This window comes from Cricetulus griseus, chromosome 5, assembly GCF_003668045.3.
Source record: "Cricetulus griseus strain 17A/GY chromosome 5, alternate assembly CriGri-PICRH-1.0, whole genome shotgun sequence".
Classification (NCBI taxonomy): Eukaryota; Metazoa; Chordata; class Mammalia; order Rodentia; family Cricetidae; genus Cricetulus; species Cricetulus griseus.
In genome coordinates this window covers 30,596,998-30,614,649 of record NC_048598.1, presented here as the reverse complement: position 1 = coordinate 30,614,649, position 17,652 = coordinate 30,596,998, and the positions used below count along the sequence as shown (strand labels likewise).

General features: G+C 38.1%; 1 protein-coding gene and 1 long non-coding RNA gene across 3 annotated transcripts in view; one reads left to right on the top strand and one right to left on the bottom strand.

Annotated features, from left to right (window-relative positions):
* The window catches only part of LOC103159771, a 257,263-nt gene that overhangs the window by 35,146 nt on the left and 204,465 nt on the right, over positions 1-17,652 (bottom strand). The window contains exons 6-7 of one of the 2 annotated variants that reach the window (XR_003485660.2): positions 15,230-15,317; positions 14,457-14,581 (exon numbers count right to left, since the gene is read on the bottom strand). The exons of the other annotated variant lie outside the window; for it this stretch is intronic. This is a non-coding gene — a long non-coding RNA (uncharacterized LOC103159771). Of the gene's footprint in view, positions 1-14,456; positions 14,582-15,229; positions 15,318-17,652 lie in introns of those variants that run through there. 2 annotated transcript variants of the gene reach the window in all.
* Tnfsf18 (TNF superfamily member 18) lies at positions 5,711-17,128 on the top strand. The gene is made up of 3 exons (XM_027417236.2): positions 5,711-5,905; positions 11,946-11,979; positions 14,462-17,128. Exons 1-3 carry the CDS (start codon positions 5,771-5,773, stop codon positions 14,812-14,814), a joined length of 522 nt encoding a protein of 173 aa, XP_027273037.2. The 5' UTR covers positions 5,711-5,770; the 3' UTR covers positions 14,815-17,128.

Genomic DNA, 17,652 nt, shown 5'->3' with positions numbered 1-17,652 from the left:
TCCCTGGCGAGCAGAAAGGATATGTGATATGGGTGTTAGTTGGGGAGAGTGGTAGGGGAGGAGAGGAGGGAGTGGGAACTGGGATTGATATGTAAAACAATCTTGTTTCTAATTCAAATAAAAAAAAGGAAAAAAAAGTGCTTCTCCCACAGTTAGGATATTTACATGATGATTGACATAGTGGATGCAGGCTACAGAGTACAGGGACATAGACATTCTAAGAAGATTAATAGTAAAGCAGAAAGTTAAAGAAATAAAGACTTCCATGGAAATTGGACAGTAGGCATATTACTTAATTCCTGTTCTTGGGTTAATAAAACATACACAAATAGCAAAGAATTTTGGGCAAGAACTCTAAAAATGTTTACAAGCAAAGATAAAGTAAGATAACATGGAACCTAGAAACAACTCTCCAAGTTAAGAGATTAAAACAGTTTGATCGTATCCAACTGTGAATCCTGAAATAATGGCTTGCCAGGGATGATGTGTCTTCCTAGTGTGATAATGGCAAGACTGCTGTCCTGGAAACCAACCACTTTCTTATTGGATTTGAGGCAGGAACTCATGCCTTAGTTCTGTTAATCTGGTCAAGAGTCTGTGGTGGGGGAAGTCTTAGGTCCAACTGAATACCTGATACTATTGTTTTGCTAAAGGATCAGGTTGTCTAACTACCTTGTAAATACTCATGCTAATACTTATAGATTAATGCTATTCACAACCTTCATCAGAAAAACTTACAATAGCAGATAAGCAATTAATGTACAAAGCCACAACTGCTCAAATGCCAAGAGTTAAGTGATGGCAGAGCCCAAAACAAGGCAGCTATATTACTTTCCTCAAGACTCAGGAAACAGCATGGAAGAGGGGAATAGAAAGAAAAGAAGAGCCAGAAGATGGAGAAATGTGCAGCAAAGATGTCCTCTGAACATGTCATAGCTGTTGTACTCGTAAACTCATTACAGATGTGGTTATCTCCACAAGATTGCATCTGGAGGGGCACTATGAGATTCTACCCCCTCCCGGGACTGTTAGGAATTCAAAGTTTTGGGGAGATATGCGTCAGTAAAATAAACTTTCTACCCACACTCAGTCAGGAAACACTCATCAGCTCTTTGGACCACACACAACAAAAAAGAAGTTGTGAAGACAAGAGGGGACTTATTGAGAAGTATTCCAGTGAGAAAGGAATTGGGTAAGAAAAAGGAATGGGGAAATGAAAATGACCAAAGTTCATTATATAAATGTACAAAACTGTCAAACAATTAAAAAAATAAAAATATAGTTTGAATAAAAATATTCTTTAAATCACCTTGGCTTGGGCTGTAGCTAATTCTTTAGAAAATATGAACTGAGGATTATTATGAGCAACTTCTATATAATTTGGAATTATTGTAGATATAATATACACATGTATGTATGTATTTTCACATATAGACATCCCATAGCTATATATAGATGAACGCATATGTTTACTTATGAATAGTGAGTTATGCATTATCCTTTTTGTTTTGGTGCTAGGTGATCAAACTCAGGGCTTTGTGTGCAAGCACTTTACCACTGACTGGGCTACATACTCTGCCCTATAATTATTTTTCATAGAGTATGCACTTATCAATCTTAATAGTTCTAGCCTTAAAATTCCAAGATTAAAATCCTAATTATGTAATTGTGTCTCTCCCCTCCCCTCTGATACCCTCCCTTTCTTTTCCTCCTCTCTTTCTTTCTTATCTATGTAATTATATCCACTTATTTATCTCAAATGTGCCATTATGGAGAAAATATGATAAGAAAGACTCTACTATCCAGAGTGTCTTAGATCACGTGCATACCATTTCTCACTAAATTCTGACATAGATGTTTCTGATTGAGTGTGGGACACCATGCACTATCAATGAGAATGAAGACATAATAAATAGTTGTAAAAGGAGATTGGGCCAAGGACTGTAGACTGGAGTAACACAAGACTGGGGAAGAAGCGGATCATGTATAAATGCTCTGTCATAGATATTATACACTTCTCACCTTATATATCTAGTATAGAGAGATACAATTTAAATGTTCTGGTTCAACAGATGAGGATTCAATCCCTCTTCTACTTGTATGAGCTAATAATGAATCATCTTTCGAAGTATCAGTTTTATCGTTTTTATAGAGGGAACATTCAACAAAGGGATACTTGATGTTCAAATGTAATGATTATTACATTTGGATGCCTAATTATTACACAGTGGATGCCTAATACATTTTAGTGTTACTTAGTTCATAGCTGAACTATGGGGATTGAAGTTTCTGTCCCACCCAGTCCTGCAACTGTTCAGTCCCAAATAAACACACTGAGGCTTATATTAATTATAAACTTTTGGCCAATGACTTAGGCTTCTCACTGGCTTACTCTCTCTTAATTATTAACCTATAACTATTAACTTATGTATTTCTACATAGCCTTATCTTACCAGAGAATGCCCGGGCATCCTACCTTCCCAGTAGCTACATGGATGGCATCTCTCTGCCTTTCCTATTCCCAGAATTCTCCTAGTCTGGTAGCCCCGCCTATACTTCCTGCCTGCCTACTGGCCAATCAGCATTTATTCATCAAGCGATAAGAGAAACATATATTCACGGCATACAGAAGGACATCACCCATCAGAACTACACTCATATATATATTTAATTCCCAATTTAAGACAGTAATAAATACAGTTAAATTACTTGCATGCATCTCAGAGCCTTTTCTTTCAACCTGAAGGAACATGGAAGGAATTTATTTTATTTTTTCTGAACATTTTTATCTAATGTCTAGCACTTTCAGGTGCCCATGCCTCTTAATATATTCCTTCATTTTTATTATTCCTTCAGAAAAAAAAGTATTTTCCTTCTGCCAAGAGAGCCATTCCTAATCTGCCTTTTCAATGATTTCAACTTACCTAGATCTTTCTATTTTCTGAGGTATTGTCTTAAATGTAGAATTCATTTGGGTACAATTTTCCTTGTGTGTATAATTTTAATGAGGTTGGCTGGTAAATTATTTGGTGACAGTGATTTAAATATTCTTCCAAATCTTGTTGCAAGAAGGGATATATGGGAGGGGTTGAATGGATGAAAGGGAAGGGGAAAATTATATAATTATAATATCATTTCAAAACAAAAGAAAAATAGGTTTGCTAGTTGGATTTAATTTTGTTTTTAATTCCATTTCCAACTATCTAAGCCTAAGGAGACCCTAAGTTAAGGCAAATATTGAGTTAGGTATTCATTTGCCTTTGGTGAATCTTGAAATGTCTTAAAGTATTCTTTCTGGCTTATGCTAACAAGGTACCAGTTATGACTCAAAACTTGAGAATGCCAAAATCCTTCCCTACTGTCTCCTGTGCTGACTTGAAGTTTCATCATTTCTGAGTCCTGTTTAATGGAAAGACACCCTGGAATGTACATTCTTCTCACGATAACTGTGTGAATTTTCTTTAGATACTGTCACAAAGCTAAAATAAGAATATACCCAAGCCTAACCTTATCTTAAGGTGGACATGGATTTTACTTGAACTAGTTTCTCATGCCAACGCATCTCTACTGAAGTGAGTAAGCAGAAGTTCATCTAATATTTGGACAGGAGACAAGAAAGGAGCAGATGAATGAGCAAGAAGGAAAGAGCTCTGCTTCTCAGTGGTAGATTTCAAGGACTCTGCATGTGTGACACAAGGCAAGATGTATAGGATCAAAGTGTTCTTCCTCAAGAGTCAGCTCCTTCTTCACTCCTGGATGGCATTATCTCAGCATAATCATAAAATGTCTGTTGTATTGAAGAATTATTCTGATGTAACCATCTTTCTCAAGTTGAAATTTGACAACTCAGTAGGAAAGACTGCCCAAAATAGTGTGACACTAAGACAAATCTGGCTTTGTCACAAAATTCTATGGTTTCTGGGCTAGGATTTCCACTTCATCAGCCAGTTATGGTTTGAGGAACACCCCCCACCCCCACAAACTCTGGTAGTTTTAGCTTCCTTTTTCATAAATAAGGATATTAAATATGTTTCTTTCTGATTTTTTAAAAAAAGCTTTTGGCCTTTCTCTTGGATTAAAAAGATACTGTCTCCAAAATACTTCAATTTAAATTAAACAGTTGAATTATTTCCTATGAAAAATAATAAGAAATATTCACTCTTTTCTAAGATTTTATAATTGCACTTTTCTGCACACTTCTAAAGAGAGCAGAGACAAGCTATACTAACCCTTATGGGATGTTTTTTGTAAGCTAAGCTTAGTACGTTTATTTACTCTTGCAAAACTATTATGAAATTCAAATCCAGACTCACAGAAATCCACTAACATGCCATACAGCAAGTTAGGGTTGAGCTGTACTGGGCAGTGTTCTCAGGTGTGTCTAGATTAAAAGCTCATGAGGTTTCTAGCAAATGATACTGATAAGACAGGCAATAATTTTGTTCTACAGATGAGGAAGCTAGGTACAGAGAACAAGGGACGTCTTCAGTTTTGTGTTAAGTTGGCATAAACTTAGAATAAAAAATCTATATTTGCAGGTGAAGGACAGAGTACAAGCTGAGGAAACAACCTCTTTGTTTGTTTGTTTAAGACAGGGTTTCTTTGTGCAACAGTCCTGGCTGTCCTAGAATTTGCTTTGTAGACAGGCTGGACTCAAACTCAGAGATCCACCTGCCTCTGCCTCCTGAGTGCTAGGATTACCTTTTAAAGGATAACTAGATTTCTATTTGATGCCAGCATTGGAATTTAGTTTTAACATCATCAAGATATGAGAAATTTGACCATTTTTTTATTTTCCAATATTTACTAAGTTCTAGTGATTAGCACTTGCAGGTTATTTTTTAATTTTTAAATTTATTTTATGTGTATGAATGTTTTGCCCATATATATATGTATATATATATATATATATATATATATATATATATATATATATATATATATATATATATATGCATTATGTGTGTGTGTGTGTGTGTGTGTGTGTGTGTGTGGTACCCTTGGAGGTCAGAGAGAGGGTTGGATCCCCTGAACTGGAGGGATGGATGGTTGTGAGCCACCATATTGCTGCTGGGAACTGAACTCAGATCCTTTGCAAGAGTAGCAAGTACTCTTAATGGCTGAGTCATCTCTGTAGTTCCCAGTTACAGTTTTTTTTTTTTCAAGACTATTTCAGAATAAACACATTTTGTAACCTAGAAAATTATTTTTTTTGGATTCTCGCTTTGACTTGATATTTTAAAACTGTACGAAGGTACAACTGATAAATAAAAATGGTACATATGGAAAGTGTGCAGTGTGATGACTTCATGAGAACTGTACTGTTGAAACCATGCATCCTTGCTTCTTTTGCTCCCTAACTCTATCTTACCCAGTCATTACAGTTTCAGTATGATAAAACTTAGTTTTATGTTATATTTATTCTTACAAGAATTTTTCTTAATTGGAAGTTATTTGGAATGCACAGAGCATCTGACAGCAGCTGAGGCTGGCTGCGCGTGCACAAAGTACTTCCTCTTGCTTCAGGAAAGACTTTTTCCTTCTGAACTTCCTTCGTAGTTGCTTCTTCCGCCTCCCGTCTTTCTGTTGGCTCTAAGCCTTTTGTAGTTTTGGCCAGGTGCCATGATGACTGTCAGTGCTCAAGAGTGTTCCAAAGGAAAACTCCACCTCCCACACCCACGGCTAATTACTATAAAACATGACATTGCATCGTTCACCCATCACTTGCTTTCCAGAGCTCTCATCCCTCCAGAGAAAGAGTTCTAGCCTCATGGAGCAAATGCCTTTGAACCCACCAAGTCCTCGAGGGGCACAGAGGTTCAAGAAGCCATGGCTCTTATGCATAGTTCCTCTGTTGTTGCTGCTGTCCTATACCACGGGCATGCTGATCTTTACTTCACTCAAGGTAAGGAACCTACAGGTGTTAATTATAGTATATAAAGGCTATTTATTTGTTAGTCTGATTATTATCATTGCCACTCAGTATTGCTAGAGGTAGTGGGAAGGAAGAGATCTGAGGGTATAAAGAGTGTAAAAAAATTTCAGTCTTGTAATGACTTGGCTCTTGAAACACTTGAATGTTTTGAGACAAAAGGCACCAGAGGATACTAAGTGTCCACTGTGGGCTTGAGCTGGGTAGGGCTACATCATGTTCAAACTGATCCTATAACAGAAGCCAGTGGGGGCTCTGGTTCTCTTCCTCGAAATCCACTTTCACCTTCTTTATAGACAAAAAAGAGACTCGAAACATGGTGCTCTTCTTCATGTGATTCCAGACAAGCTAAGGTCTCCATGGGGGAAGAAACACAGAAAGAGAGTGGAAGACAATGAGGTGACAGGAAGCACATGCATGTTGAAGAGGGAAATGGTGCTGAACTAGAAAGAGGGAAATCTGGACCCTGGCTCTAAGTTAATTTCACCATAACCAGCTGCACACATTTGAGAAAGTGGTTTCATTGTTCTGATTCTAGTATTTTAGGGCTAGTAATTAGGACATGGTATTAGGAGAATGCATCCCTTTACTTTGAAGCCTGTTGACTATAATTACATTGCTCAATAACTTACCTGAGTTGTATGTGACATGTAGTTGTAGTTTTAGGAATTCTAAAGTGAGGAGAATGACTTGGGACTGGGGTGACCAGGGAAGGTTTTCATGGAGGAAAGAGGAGCACATGTCTGTTTGGGAAGCCCCTGAGGGTTATCAGGAATTTCCCAGTGAACTCCAGTCTAAATTCTGGCTCTAGATGGGATCTGCACTGGGAATGTATATAAGTTAGGTTCTTTCTAGAAGGTTTTTTTTTTTTTCTTTCTGTTCCAGGACATTCAGGGCTACACTTTAAAAATAAAACAAAAACATTTGGCCAGAAGATATTAAAATAAGACTTTATGTAATTCAAGAGTTAGCCCATTGCATTAAAAGTCTCTAAACATTGGGCAGAATAAAATGATGTGTACCTGTGTAAGAAAGGGTTGGAGTATGAGTTTTCTAAGGAGACCATCCAGTAATGGTTTTAAAGGTGTGGTTCTACACTGACAAGACATAGAGGAAAGATGCAGAAGGATGGAGTGTGCTGTAGACTCCTGTACTGGCTGAAGGTTCACATGGGAGCCCATCATTTTATAGTCTGTAACTGTATAAATGCATGAGAGGCAGAGGGAATTCTAATCTCAGCCCTACACTTCCAAAGAAGGAACCACGAAGTGAATTTCTAAAGCAATGAATGTTGAGCAAAAGGGAAAGGACTATCATCATTGTCAAGTGTTGGAAGTTTTGAAAAGGAGGAAGAATTAGACTAGGTTTGGTTTCTGAGTCTAGGTGTTGTGGACTCTTGCATTGATGGGTGGGGGAGGAAGACCTTTTTCTGAGTGACACCTCTTTTCACAATCAAACTCAGTTAATTCATGATGTTTTGAGCTTTGATTACAGATTATTCCTTCAAAAGAACACACCCCTTTCAATGAAGGGTTCCCCCTTTAAACATACCCGTGAGTATATTCCAAACTTAGGAAAGTAAAAAAGGTTTTGGAGTCTATTTTCCTGCCAGAATGCTTGGCAGCCTAGTTCCTAAGGAAAAGCCACTGGCCTTCAGTATTAGCTTGAGTATTACACTTTCCTTATTAGCTACAAATACATGTCTTGAGGAGAGAGAACTGAGTGAATGGCTGATGTTGGGTCATTATGAGGTAGTCACTGCCACCTTCTCATACTTAGGAGCTTAGAAGTTTTTATTTTTTTCTTTCTCCACGCCTCTTTTTCATGCAAATCTCCATTTATAAAAATCCTTTCTAGATGGTAATCCTAAAAGTAAGATGGGAAACTTGATTTCTTTCAGATTAACAGAAATTTTCTTGGGTGAATTTTTTCCTGCCTTTTAGAAGACATCTAGTTAATAGTCTAGATTCTAGCTCAAGGAGTTTGGCCAACTCCTCTATGAAAGTAGCTCAGAGCAGTTCCCGCCAAAGAATCCAACTATTCAGGAAAGTCCCTTTCTTCGGTGAAATAAAGGATGGGATTCCAGAAGGGAAAATAGAATTTGTACAACTGTACTTGCAAACAAATAGAGAAGAGTTTGTTTCCAAAACGGAGGTGGTTAGGGTTAGTAAAATCTGTTTTGGTCAGTTTAAGACAAACCAAGTAATCTAGGCTTAAGCCAAAGTGAGGTTAGAAGAGAAACTGACCCTTCTAAATAAAAGCAAGAAAAACTAAACTAAGAGGCTTGTGTGTAACTTTTTTTTTTGTAACATCACCAGGATTATAAATAGAAACTGCCTCTGTGAGTGGTGGGGGTGAGTGAGAGTTTTGAATGAGACAGTCTGGTTTTGGATCCCAATCTCTTTTCAGCCATGTGGCCTTGGGCTGGTGACTTCATCTCTTTGTCCTCATTTCCTCATCTGCAGAAGGAACATGCTAATTCTTACAGTGTTGCCTCAAGGAATAATGAGGCAGTAAAGTGCCTGACATGCCTGACTCACCGTAGGCTCTAGATAGGCGATAGTGATTAATATTCATACCTTTGTTAGTTAGAAGGCCACAATGAATACAAACTAACAAGGTCAGCTAAAACATGCATGGTTTGTCTGACCTTATCCCTTCCTCCGTAGAAGACCACATCTTTTAGCCAAACTGATGATTTTTTCCAGTTAGATTTTCACTTGTGGCAGTAGCTAAAGAAAACTGGTGGTGTTTTCAAACTCTGAATAGATATTAAAGAAGCTTGCAAGGGGCTTTCTGGATGTTTGTCTCGGTCAGTTCATTTGTCTATAGATTTAGGTTTTCTGTGTACTCTTATACATTGTAACAGCTGGAGTACAATCCATGACATTTATATTTAGGTGGCTACTGACTCCCTTCACATATGTGACCATGCCTTTCTAGTTAGATTATAAACTTCTTGAGAGGCAACAATTATACATTCAATTTGTCTCTCTTGCTTAGAACATTAGTATAATGTTGGGAATATGGGTACTTAAGCTGTTTGTTTAATTCTTCGTTATAACCAGCATCATAATCAAAAGAGCTGATATTTACTGATCAGGCTCAGATAGAATGTCTGGAGAAGCCCTTCTCAAGAGTCAGCACAGTTATGTAGAACAACTGGCTCAGTGAACTCTTAATTTTAGTTTAAGATTTTATAATACATCAACTTAAATTTTATATTCTAATTTATCTTGATTTATGACTTTCGCTGTGACAATTGAAAATTGCTGCACAAAAATAATAGATAAAAATTTACTATAGCATCTTTGTATACTCTTAATTGGCATGACATTCAATTAACACCATTATTTGATGGGGCAGCTTTTTTGTTTTGTTTTGTTTTCTCTGTGGCTTTGGAGGCTGCCCTGGAACTAGCTCTTGTAGACCAGGCTGGTCCCAAACTCACAGAGATCCTCCTGCCTTTGCCTCCCGAGTGCTGGGATTAAAGGCATACGCCACCAATGCCTGGCGATGGGGCAGCTTTTTAAAATTAAATTAATATTTCATTCCATACATGTCTTTTTCCCCCATTACATAACTGAACTCCAAAGTCTTTGATTACATCTCTTCCCTTACACACTTACATAAATTCACTCACTTGCTTCTTTCTCTGATCACTACACTCCGATGTCAAAACCCAGCAACCAAAAGCCTCCAGCAATAATTAAATCCAAGTGTACTGGGTCTCTGAGAAAAACACAAGGCCTTTTGAACATTCTTTCTTTATAGGCTCATGGCCATTAGCTCCAAGTAGGGTTTCCTTGTTGCTATGGAAATGGTCTGTGCTTCCCCATTCCATTCATTTTCCTTCACTAGGCTACTTTATACCCTTGGCTTCTCTTCAGACTTTCTGGAACCATTTACCCTTCTCTGTCAGTAGGAGAGAGGAAAGACTATTTCTGCCACTTGCCTGCATTTGTGTCCATACATACTGTGTTTCCTTCATCTGCGTGGATGCATTATCCTCATACCTGCCAAAGCCACCTCTGAAATAGTTCTCTCATGTCTTACCTGCTCAGAGCATGGCTGCAGTTCTGGCCTAGCTCTTCTTTACTGCCTCCCTCATTCAGGTAGAACAGGCCCACCAAATGGCAATGAAAAAACTTGCCATCTCCTTCATATCTGAACAAATAAAGCCAAAGACAGAAACCAAAACAAAGAGGAGAAGGACCTCTTTGACTTCTCATCCTTACCCAGGTCCCTCTCACTTTAATGATACTCCTGTGTAGCAAATTTCCCAATTTTACCTTTCTCAGCTCATCTTAGATTCATTCTAGTTAAACTTGTGTTCTTGTAGAAACCATGTTTCTAATTCTATCAGTCCAGTCCCTGTCCTCTTCTTCTTCTTCTTCTTTTTCTTTTTTTTTTTTTTTGATCTATTATTTGGCACCAACTGATCAATTTCCTCTCCAGAAGACTTTCTTCTCTTGGTTCCCAAACCTCACACGCTTCTATTATTTTCAGATTCACCAATCTTCCTTAGGAAGTTCTCCCTCATTGTCTGACCTTTAAATACCAAAGGGTCCCAGGATTCATCTCTATCTACACTCTTGGACTTGATGTTCCCATACAATGTCATGTCTGAAAGCAACACGTCTCAGCATTGTAGATCAAACTTTCTAGTTGATATCTAATAAGCACTACAAATTAACACATTCAAAACTCATGATTGTTCCTCTGTTACTTTACTTCTCTAGTCTTTTTCCATCTTGGCAATTAACTTTATTTTTCCAATGACTGCCGTCTCAAGTCTTGGAGTTATTTTTGTTTCTTCCTATGTCTCACGCCAGTATTCATGCCAGAAATGCCAGATACTTTTTGCTTTATTTGAAATATAGCCTAGCTTGACTTAAAACCCACGGTCCTCCTGTTTTAGCCTCCTAAGTGCTATCATGTCAGGCGTGCATCACTGTGTTGGACCAGTTGGCCCTTTCCCCCTCTTCCAGCACCTTGGTCAGAGGCAGTGTGTGTTCCCATTCACACTTAGCTGATTTCATTGCTTTCCACCTTTCATTCTCTTCAGTTATTTTTCCCCTAGCACAATAGCTGGACAGATCCTTTAAAAGGAATGTGTATCTCTTTCCATGCTTAAAAAAAAAAGCAGTCATTTGAGGACGTTGCTTCAAGGAAACCAGTGAATCTTGAGAACCAAAAACTTTGATGGCTATGCCTTATTTTACTTTCATGCATTTGATAGCATTTGCATGACTGTATTTGTACATTTGCCACAACTAATGTTATCTTTCAGCATGTAAGCTGTGGCATGTTGCAGACATTTGAAACAGTTGCATCTGATTCCGAGGGCATCTCAGTTTTTGTAGGTAGCATACGGTTTTCTAGACATAAGTATTTCTAGAGTCAATTCATTGTTGTTTCTAAGTAAAGAGAAACATAAGCAGAGGTTCCATTATCTTCTTCCCACATGCACCAGATAATCTTGGGAAACCATAGCAATATAGAGACTGCTCTTTGTAGTAAACTAGAGGGAAAGAACACAGCTCCAATACTTTCCTTGTGGGTCAAAATTAGATGAACAGAATGAGATACCTGGATGAGAGGTCTGTTATCTTTCTTCTTATTATTAAATCTATCATTCAAGGATACCATTTTTAAAATTAAAATAATACCACCCATCACTCTATTCATACTTTGATGTGTCTTCTTATACAGCTAAATTCCAATGTGTCTAATTACACCCCTTCCCTTGCATCTATACCTTACTTGCTCACTTGCTCCTTCCTCTCTTCTCGAAACTAATGTCAAAGCTACTGTAAGTCAAATATAGAGGACAGAGCCAGTCTTTGGCAGAGGGAAGCAAAGAAGTAAGACAGGTGTCCATGTGTGGTGGGCTTTTGTTTGTTTTGCTTTGGAAAATAGTTTGCTTCAGAATCTTTAAGCTCTAAATAATTCAGCCAAGCAAGTAGCAACTGTGCCATCATCCTGACTAGTTCTTCTTTTCCTTCTACAGCCAACTGCCAAAGAGCCCTGTATGGTTAAGTTCGGTGAGTAACCCACCTTTCATTTTTCTTAGTTTCTGATGCAAGAAGGCAGCTGCCAGTGCCCCCCCAAGAGCCTGTACATCTTTTTGCTCATTTTCACCTTTTTAAAAAAATTATAATCACTCATTCTTTACTTGGCTACCAGCCTAGTGAGAGCTGAGGTTTCCAGAGCTGAACCACATCTGGTAATACTACTGTCAGGCACATACATCACACTGAAAAGCTTGTGTAATCAGCTTTTAGTTTGGTATCTTGTTAAGGGTTACCTTTCAGACTCTCACCACCTTTCCTCAAAGTACCTCTTATATTTCAGAAACTTCTCGTATCTAGTAGAGCACATGGGAAACATTATTGCCACTAGTAAGTGCATAGAAGAGGAGTGGAAAGTTAGAGGAACAGACACTTCCTCATTGCTTCTGAGTCACTTTCCTTTATAGTCACCTGATAGCTGCTCAGAAAACAGTGAAAAAAGAGTATTGCTGAGTGGTTTAGTTTCATTTCTGTTGCCTCAATAAAAAACCAGGACAAAAAGCAACTTAGGAGGAAAAGGATTTATTGTAGCTCACAAGTGCAGGTTCTAGTCCACCAGTGCCCAGGAATCACAGCATCAGGAGCTTGCAGCATCGAGTCATACTCACAGTCAAGAGCAGAGAGAAGTGAAATATATACTTGCTTACTAGCTTGCTTTCTTATGCCCAGTTCCATTTCTCTACTTTCTCACAGTTCAGAACATCTTGCTTAGGGAATGGCACCAACTGTAGTGGGCTGTGTTTTCCAACATCTATCAACTTAATTAAAACAATCCCCTATAGGCCAACTCAGTATAGACAGTTCTCACTTGGACCCCTTTCCTGGGTGACTCTAGGCTATGTCAAGTTGACAAGTAAAGCTAACTCTCACATTGAGTCTCAGAATATTCCTTATAATACCTTCAAAATATCAAGTGTACATATTTTTGATTGTTTGTATGGCCAAACAAACACACTTTCATTTGAGAGTAGACAATTTTTATAATTCAGATTTTCACTCTTCCATATTTTGCTCCAGGTTTTCAAAATACCATGGCTTTCAGAAGTTAGGACATTCTTTGAATGTGTCCCTGATTTTGTGTTTCGTTTTTGCCCAGTGAAAGGTGCAGAACATACAATGTGCTTGAAATTTCTCCTTTATATGATTAAAAATGATGCTAAGGTGCCTTTAAAAAATTCCCATAATTGAATCAAATAGGGAAAAACCCTATACTTGTTCCTGGAGACCTCCCTGCTGCATGCCAATGAGGAGAAATAGAGTTCACTGGCAATGCAGTAAGTCTTTGCTTTTTACTCTAGTGGCCAGTCCTGCCTTCTCCTCCAGCATCTATCTCCAAGGCTTCTCCTAGTTGTTTTTGCATAAATGAGAATTGAAGTCAGTGTTATTTCTTTCAGGCTTTTGGACTCTATAACCAAAGTTATCAAGAATCAGAGAAAAGGTCAGACAAGAACTTTGAACCAGTGAAAGTATCTCTTGGGGCCTTGAAGTTCCATAGCTGTACAAAACTGCTAATATTAGGGAAGTATGTTAAGAGTAGTACATAGGAAAAGGAATGACTAAATTTGGATACATTACCCATCTCCTATGTGTCAGTATCAGACTAGGAATAGTTATTTTAGTTAAATATATTTATTTCAAGTTATAAAGTCATCAAGGTACCAGTAGACGTTTGAAAGTTAAGCCAGATAATGGTATGTGGGATTGAAAGTGGTATTAAGGAAACATATTTTAGACACAAAGCATCAAATCAGAAACACAGATCTGCCCACTAGTTTAGAGATATCTACTGATGCTGAGGTGAGACGATCACTTGAACTCATCACTTTGAGCCCAGATTGGGCAATACAGCAAGACTCCCATATCGAAGTAAAAGTTTGTTGAGCAGACACAATTCTAGAAACTTGCTTAGGTGATGGGAATATAGAGTTTGAAAAAATAGAGAATACTTACTATCAAAGATGTATTTAAGTGGATATAAGATTGTAGAAAGAAGGCCAAATTAATTTATAATATGCTTCTTGCTAATACTTTCTAAGAAGAAAATTAAAGCAGTATAGAGCAAGAGAGTCACAGGAGAGCAATGTTGAGTGTAGACTTATTAGGCAATGTGTCATTGGTAAACTACCACAGAGTAAATACTATTCATATAAGAAAGACATGGGGATGTATGAATTATGGAGTCTATTCTTGCCGTGTGATTCCTCTCTCCTCTCCCTCTCTTCTTCATTCATACTACCCGAAAAGAGGCACAGAGCCATAAGGATCTGCAGCTTCTCTAAAACAGAGAGATGGTTGATTCTCACGATATATTTAAAATACGGCCTCAGAAAACTAGTGTAGACCAGTTAAAGAATCCATCTGTAGGTAGTGAAGAATGTACTACATCCAGGTAGAGGATGAAATAATAATATAAACATGATCTCTTTTTTCCCTTTCATTTTACAATTTCTTTTAGAACTATCACCTTCAAAGTGGCAAATGACATCTCCTGAACCTCTTTGTGTAAATATGACATCTGATGGGAAGCTGGAGATACTTCAGGATGGCGTGTATTTAATCTATGGCCGAGTGACTCCTGTCAATAAAGAAGACATAAAAAACTCTGCTGACTTTATAGTAGAGCTAGTTAAAGAAGGAAGTGTTTTACAATCTGCAACAAATGACTTTCAAATCCTAACTATAGGAGGGATTTATGAATTGCATGCCGGAGATTCCATATATCTGAGGTTCAACTGTGATAACCATGTTCAGAAAAATAATACATACTGGGGGATTGTTTTAATGCCAGATCTCTCATTCAGCTCCTAGAGATTTGGTTTGGTCTCATCATCTTCCTCAGTGTATCCAGCAATGCTGGTGGGGGGTGGGGGGTTGACTTCAATGCACACAGTTTGTGGTGGCTTGCAAATCAACACAAACATAACCTCTTGGCATCATAAGATTTTAACCCTCACATCTGTCTGAAGAAGACTCACTGAATTGGCCAAATCCTTGATGTTGGGTCTAAAAATACACTTTCATAATCCATGATAAAATGAGTATGGGTAGCAGAGGACAGAAACACTTCCGAAGACGATCTGTCTGACCTTTGGATCTCTGGGTGGAAAATGAGGTCCTATTCTTACTTGGTTTGCAAAAAGGATGTTGGACAGTAACCTGGCCTTCCCCCCCCCCCATCATAATCTCCTTGAACTGCTTTATCTTAATTCCTCCATACTCTTACCTTCTGAGAGCTTCCTATTGAAAAGCTGTCAGACTGGTGCTGTGGCCAAGATATGCCAATAACACCTCCTTTAGATGTGGTATGAAACCTATTGGGACAGAGGTGGAGATGTTATGGAATGAAATTGATCTTGGAGTTTTCTTGATTTCATCATGCTCAGGATGCAGGTTCATTCTGAATTTTCACATAAGCCTCCATTGTTTTTGTGTGCATGTGTGCATAAACACTGCAAACAGTAAAATGAGAGTTTGAATCAGTAGTCATTCTATTTAACCCCAGAAATTGGTACTTCTATGACTATATTATGTAACAATTCCAAATTTTTAATTTGTGTTCCCTAACTGGCAAATGTATCAATTTTCCTATACCCAACCAACTCTATGATGCTAATGGGGCAAGTATTCTTAGAAAAAATTGAACAATAAGGACATGGCTAGATGGACCATAAAATTCTTACCCCAACTCAAATTCACAATGAATTGGGTGGGATTTTGCCATTCACAAGGTCTCTAATTTGAAACTGGTATTTCTACTGTCTCATTATACTTATGTAAAACAGAATAAATTCAACTTTTAAAATGGATGCATCACCTTTACCCCAAGGTGGCCAGAATGAAGCTACAAGAGAGTCTTTCTTTACCAGCAGACATTGTCCTCTTCTTGCCTGGAGCAAGAAAAGCCAGGACCCTGTTGGAAAAGCCCATTTAATTTAAGCGTGCTGACTTCTCCAAGTAATAAAGAACATTCATGTTCAAACTTTGGACCCTGTTAAATTTAACCAGCTTGTAAGTTCTTGTTGAAAAGTATTTTAAACCAATTTACAATATTTATGGGTATTTGTGAAAAGCTATATTATAATTATGTTTTATATAAGGCTAATTTAAAATATTTTTATTGTATGTAACAAAATAATTATTGTAGGCTAAGCTATTTCTTCTTATTTTTTTATGAATACTTGCTGAATTGCTGAAGAGTACAAAGACTCTTATGTCTGCATATCTTCTCAGGAAATTAAAATTATATCATATATATTTATAGAAACCTGTTAGTGTTGATATTTGTTGTGTTGTAAGCAGCCCTGTGCTGGCATGGGCTAACACTACTTTATAAAAACCAATTGTTTAAATTTTTTTGAATTGTGTAGTCTGGGAATTTTTATACCATGGAGATTGACAAACACTACAAACCAAAGCATGGAAAACTGGTTCACTAGGACAATATTCTTTGTAAAAGGTGTGTGTGTGTGTGTGTGTGTGTGTGTGTGTGTGTGTGTGTGTGTGTGTGTGTGATGTATGTGATTGGGTAGGTATGCACATATATGTTGTGGGAGTGTGGGAGAGCCATGCATGTGCTTGTGGGTGGCACACTGAGTGCCTTCCTTAGTTGCTCTTTACCTTAGTCTTTGAGACATGGTCTCTCATTGAACCTGGAGCTCATTTATTTGGCTTGGCTGGCCCACCATTTGGCTCTAGGGATCTACTTATTGCTGCTTTACCTCACCACCCACAGGTCTTTGGTTACAGGTGTGTGCCGCTATGCCTGGCTGTTACATGGACTTTGGGGATCTGAACTCCAGTCCTTATGCTTACATAACAGGCATGATATCTATGGAGCTATTTCTTTGAAAGTTACTAATGTCATTCTGCCCCTGCCTCATTCTTAGAACAATCAAGGCAGACAAAATGACAAAATGATATTGCCACACTCCCAGCAAAGGCCCGACAGAATTGCAAAGGTTTAGAACCAGAAGAAGTTTCTGTACTTCAGACAGAGGGATAGCTACCACTGTACAGCATCTGAATTTCTCCCAATGTTAACATTTCAGTCTTTGCTTTCAATGTATACTCAGTTCCTTTTCTGTATTTTAAAACTACAATAAAATGCGTATTTTTAACTGTACTGTAATTGATTTGTCTTTTGGGCTATAGTCAAGTTAATGATTTAAAAAGCACAAAATTACATCAGAGAAATCCTTGTCCATACAGGCACATCTTGGCAAGTGTTAGAACTTGCAAAAGTGAGATCCGGGTGCAGTCAGTGGTGGCCTCAGCGGCCTCCATTCCTGATGAGTCAGGCAGTTCCACTTTCTACTTCTACCCTTCTCAACTACTCCACCCTGCCAAGACTCGCCAATCTGAGACTCGGCTCACACTAATAGCCTTTTGCCTTCCACTTCCCTCACCTAAGCTGTAACAAGCCTTACAGTACTATGGATGAGCACAGTACTTGTTACAGCCTAACAGATTTCCTGGGTGGGGTTAAATCCTAGTCCACAGTCACCACATTTAGCTTTCTTTGGTGGGGGATAGGCACTGATTCTTTGCATGTCCCAATTTCAAGAAATTGATTGCAAAGCCCTTTAGGAAGCACCTTAAGTCTTCTTACTAGGCTTGTGCTTGGAAAGTTCTGGTACTCCCTTTCCT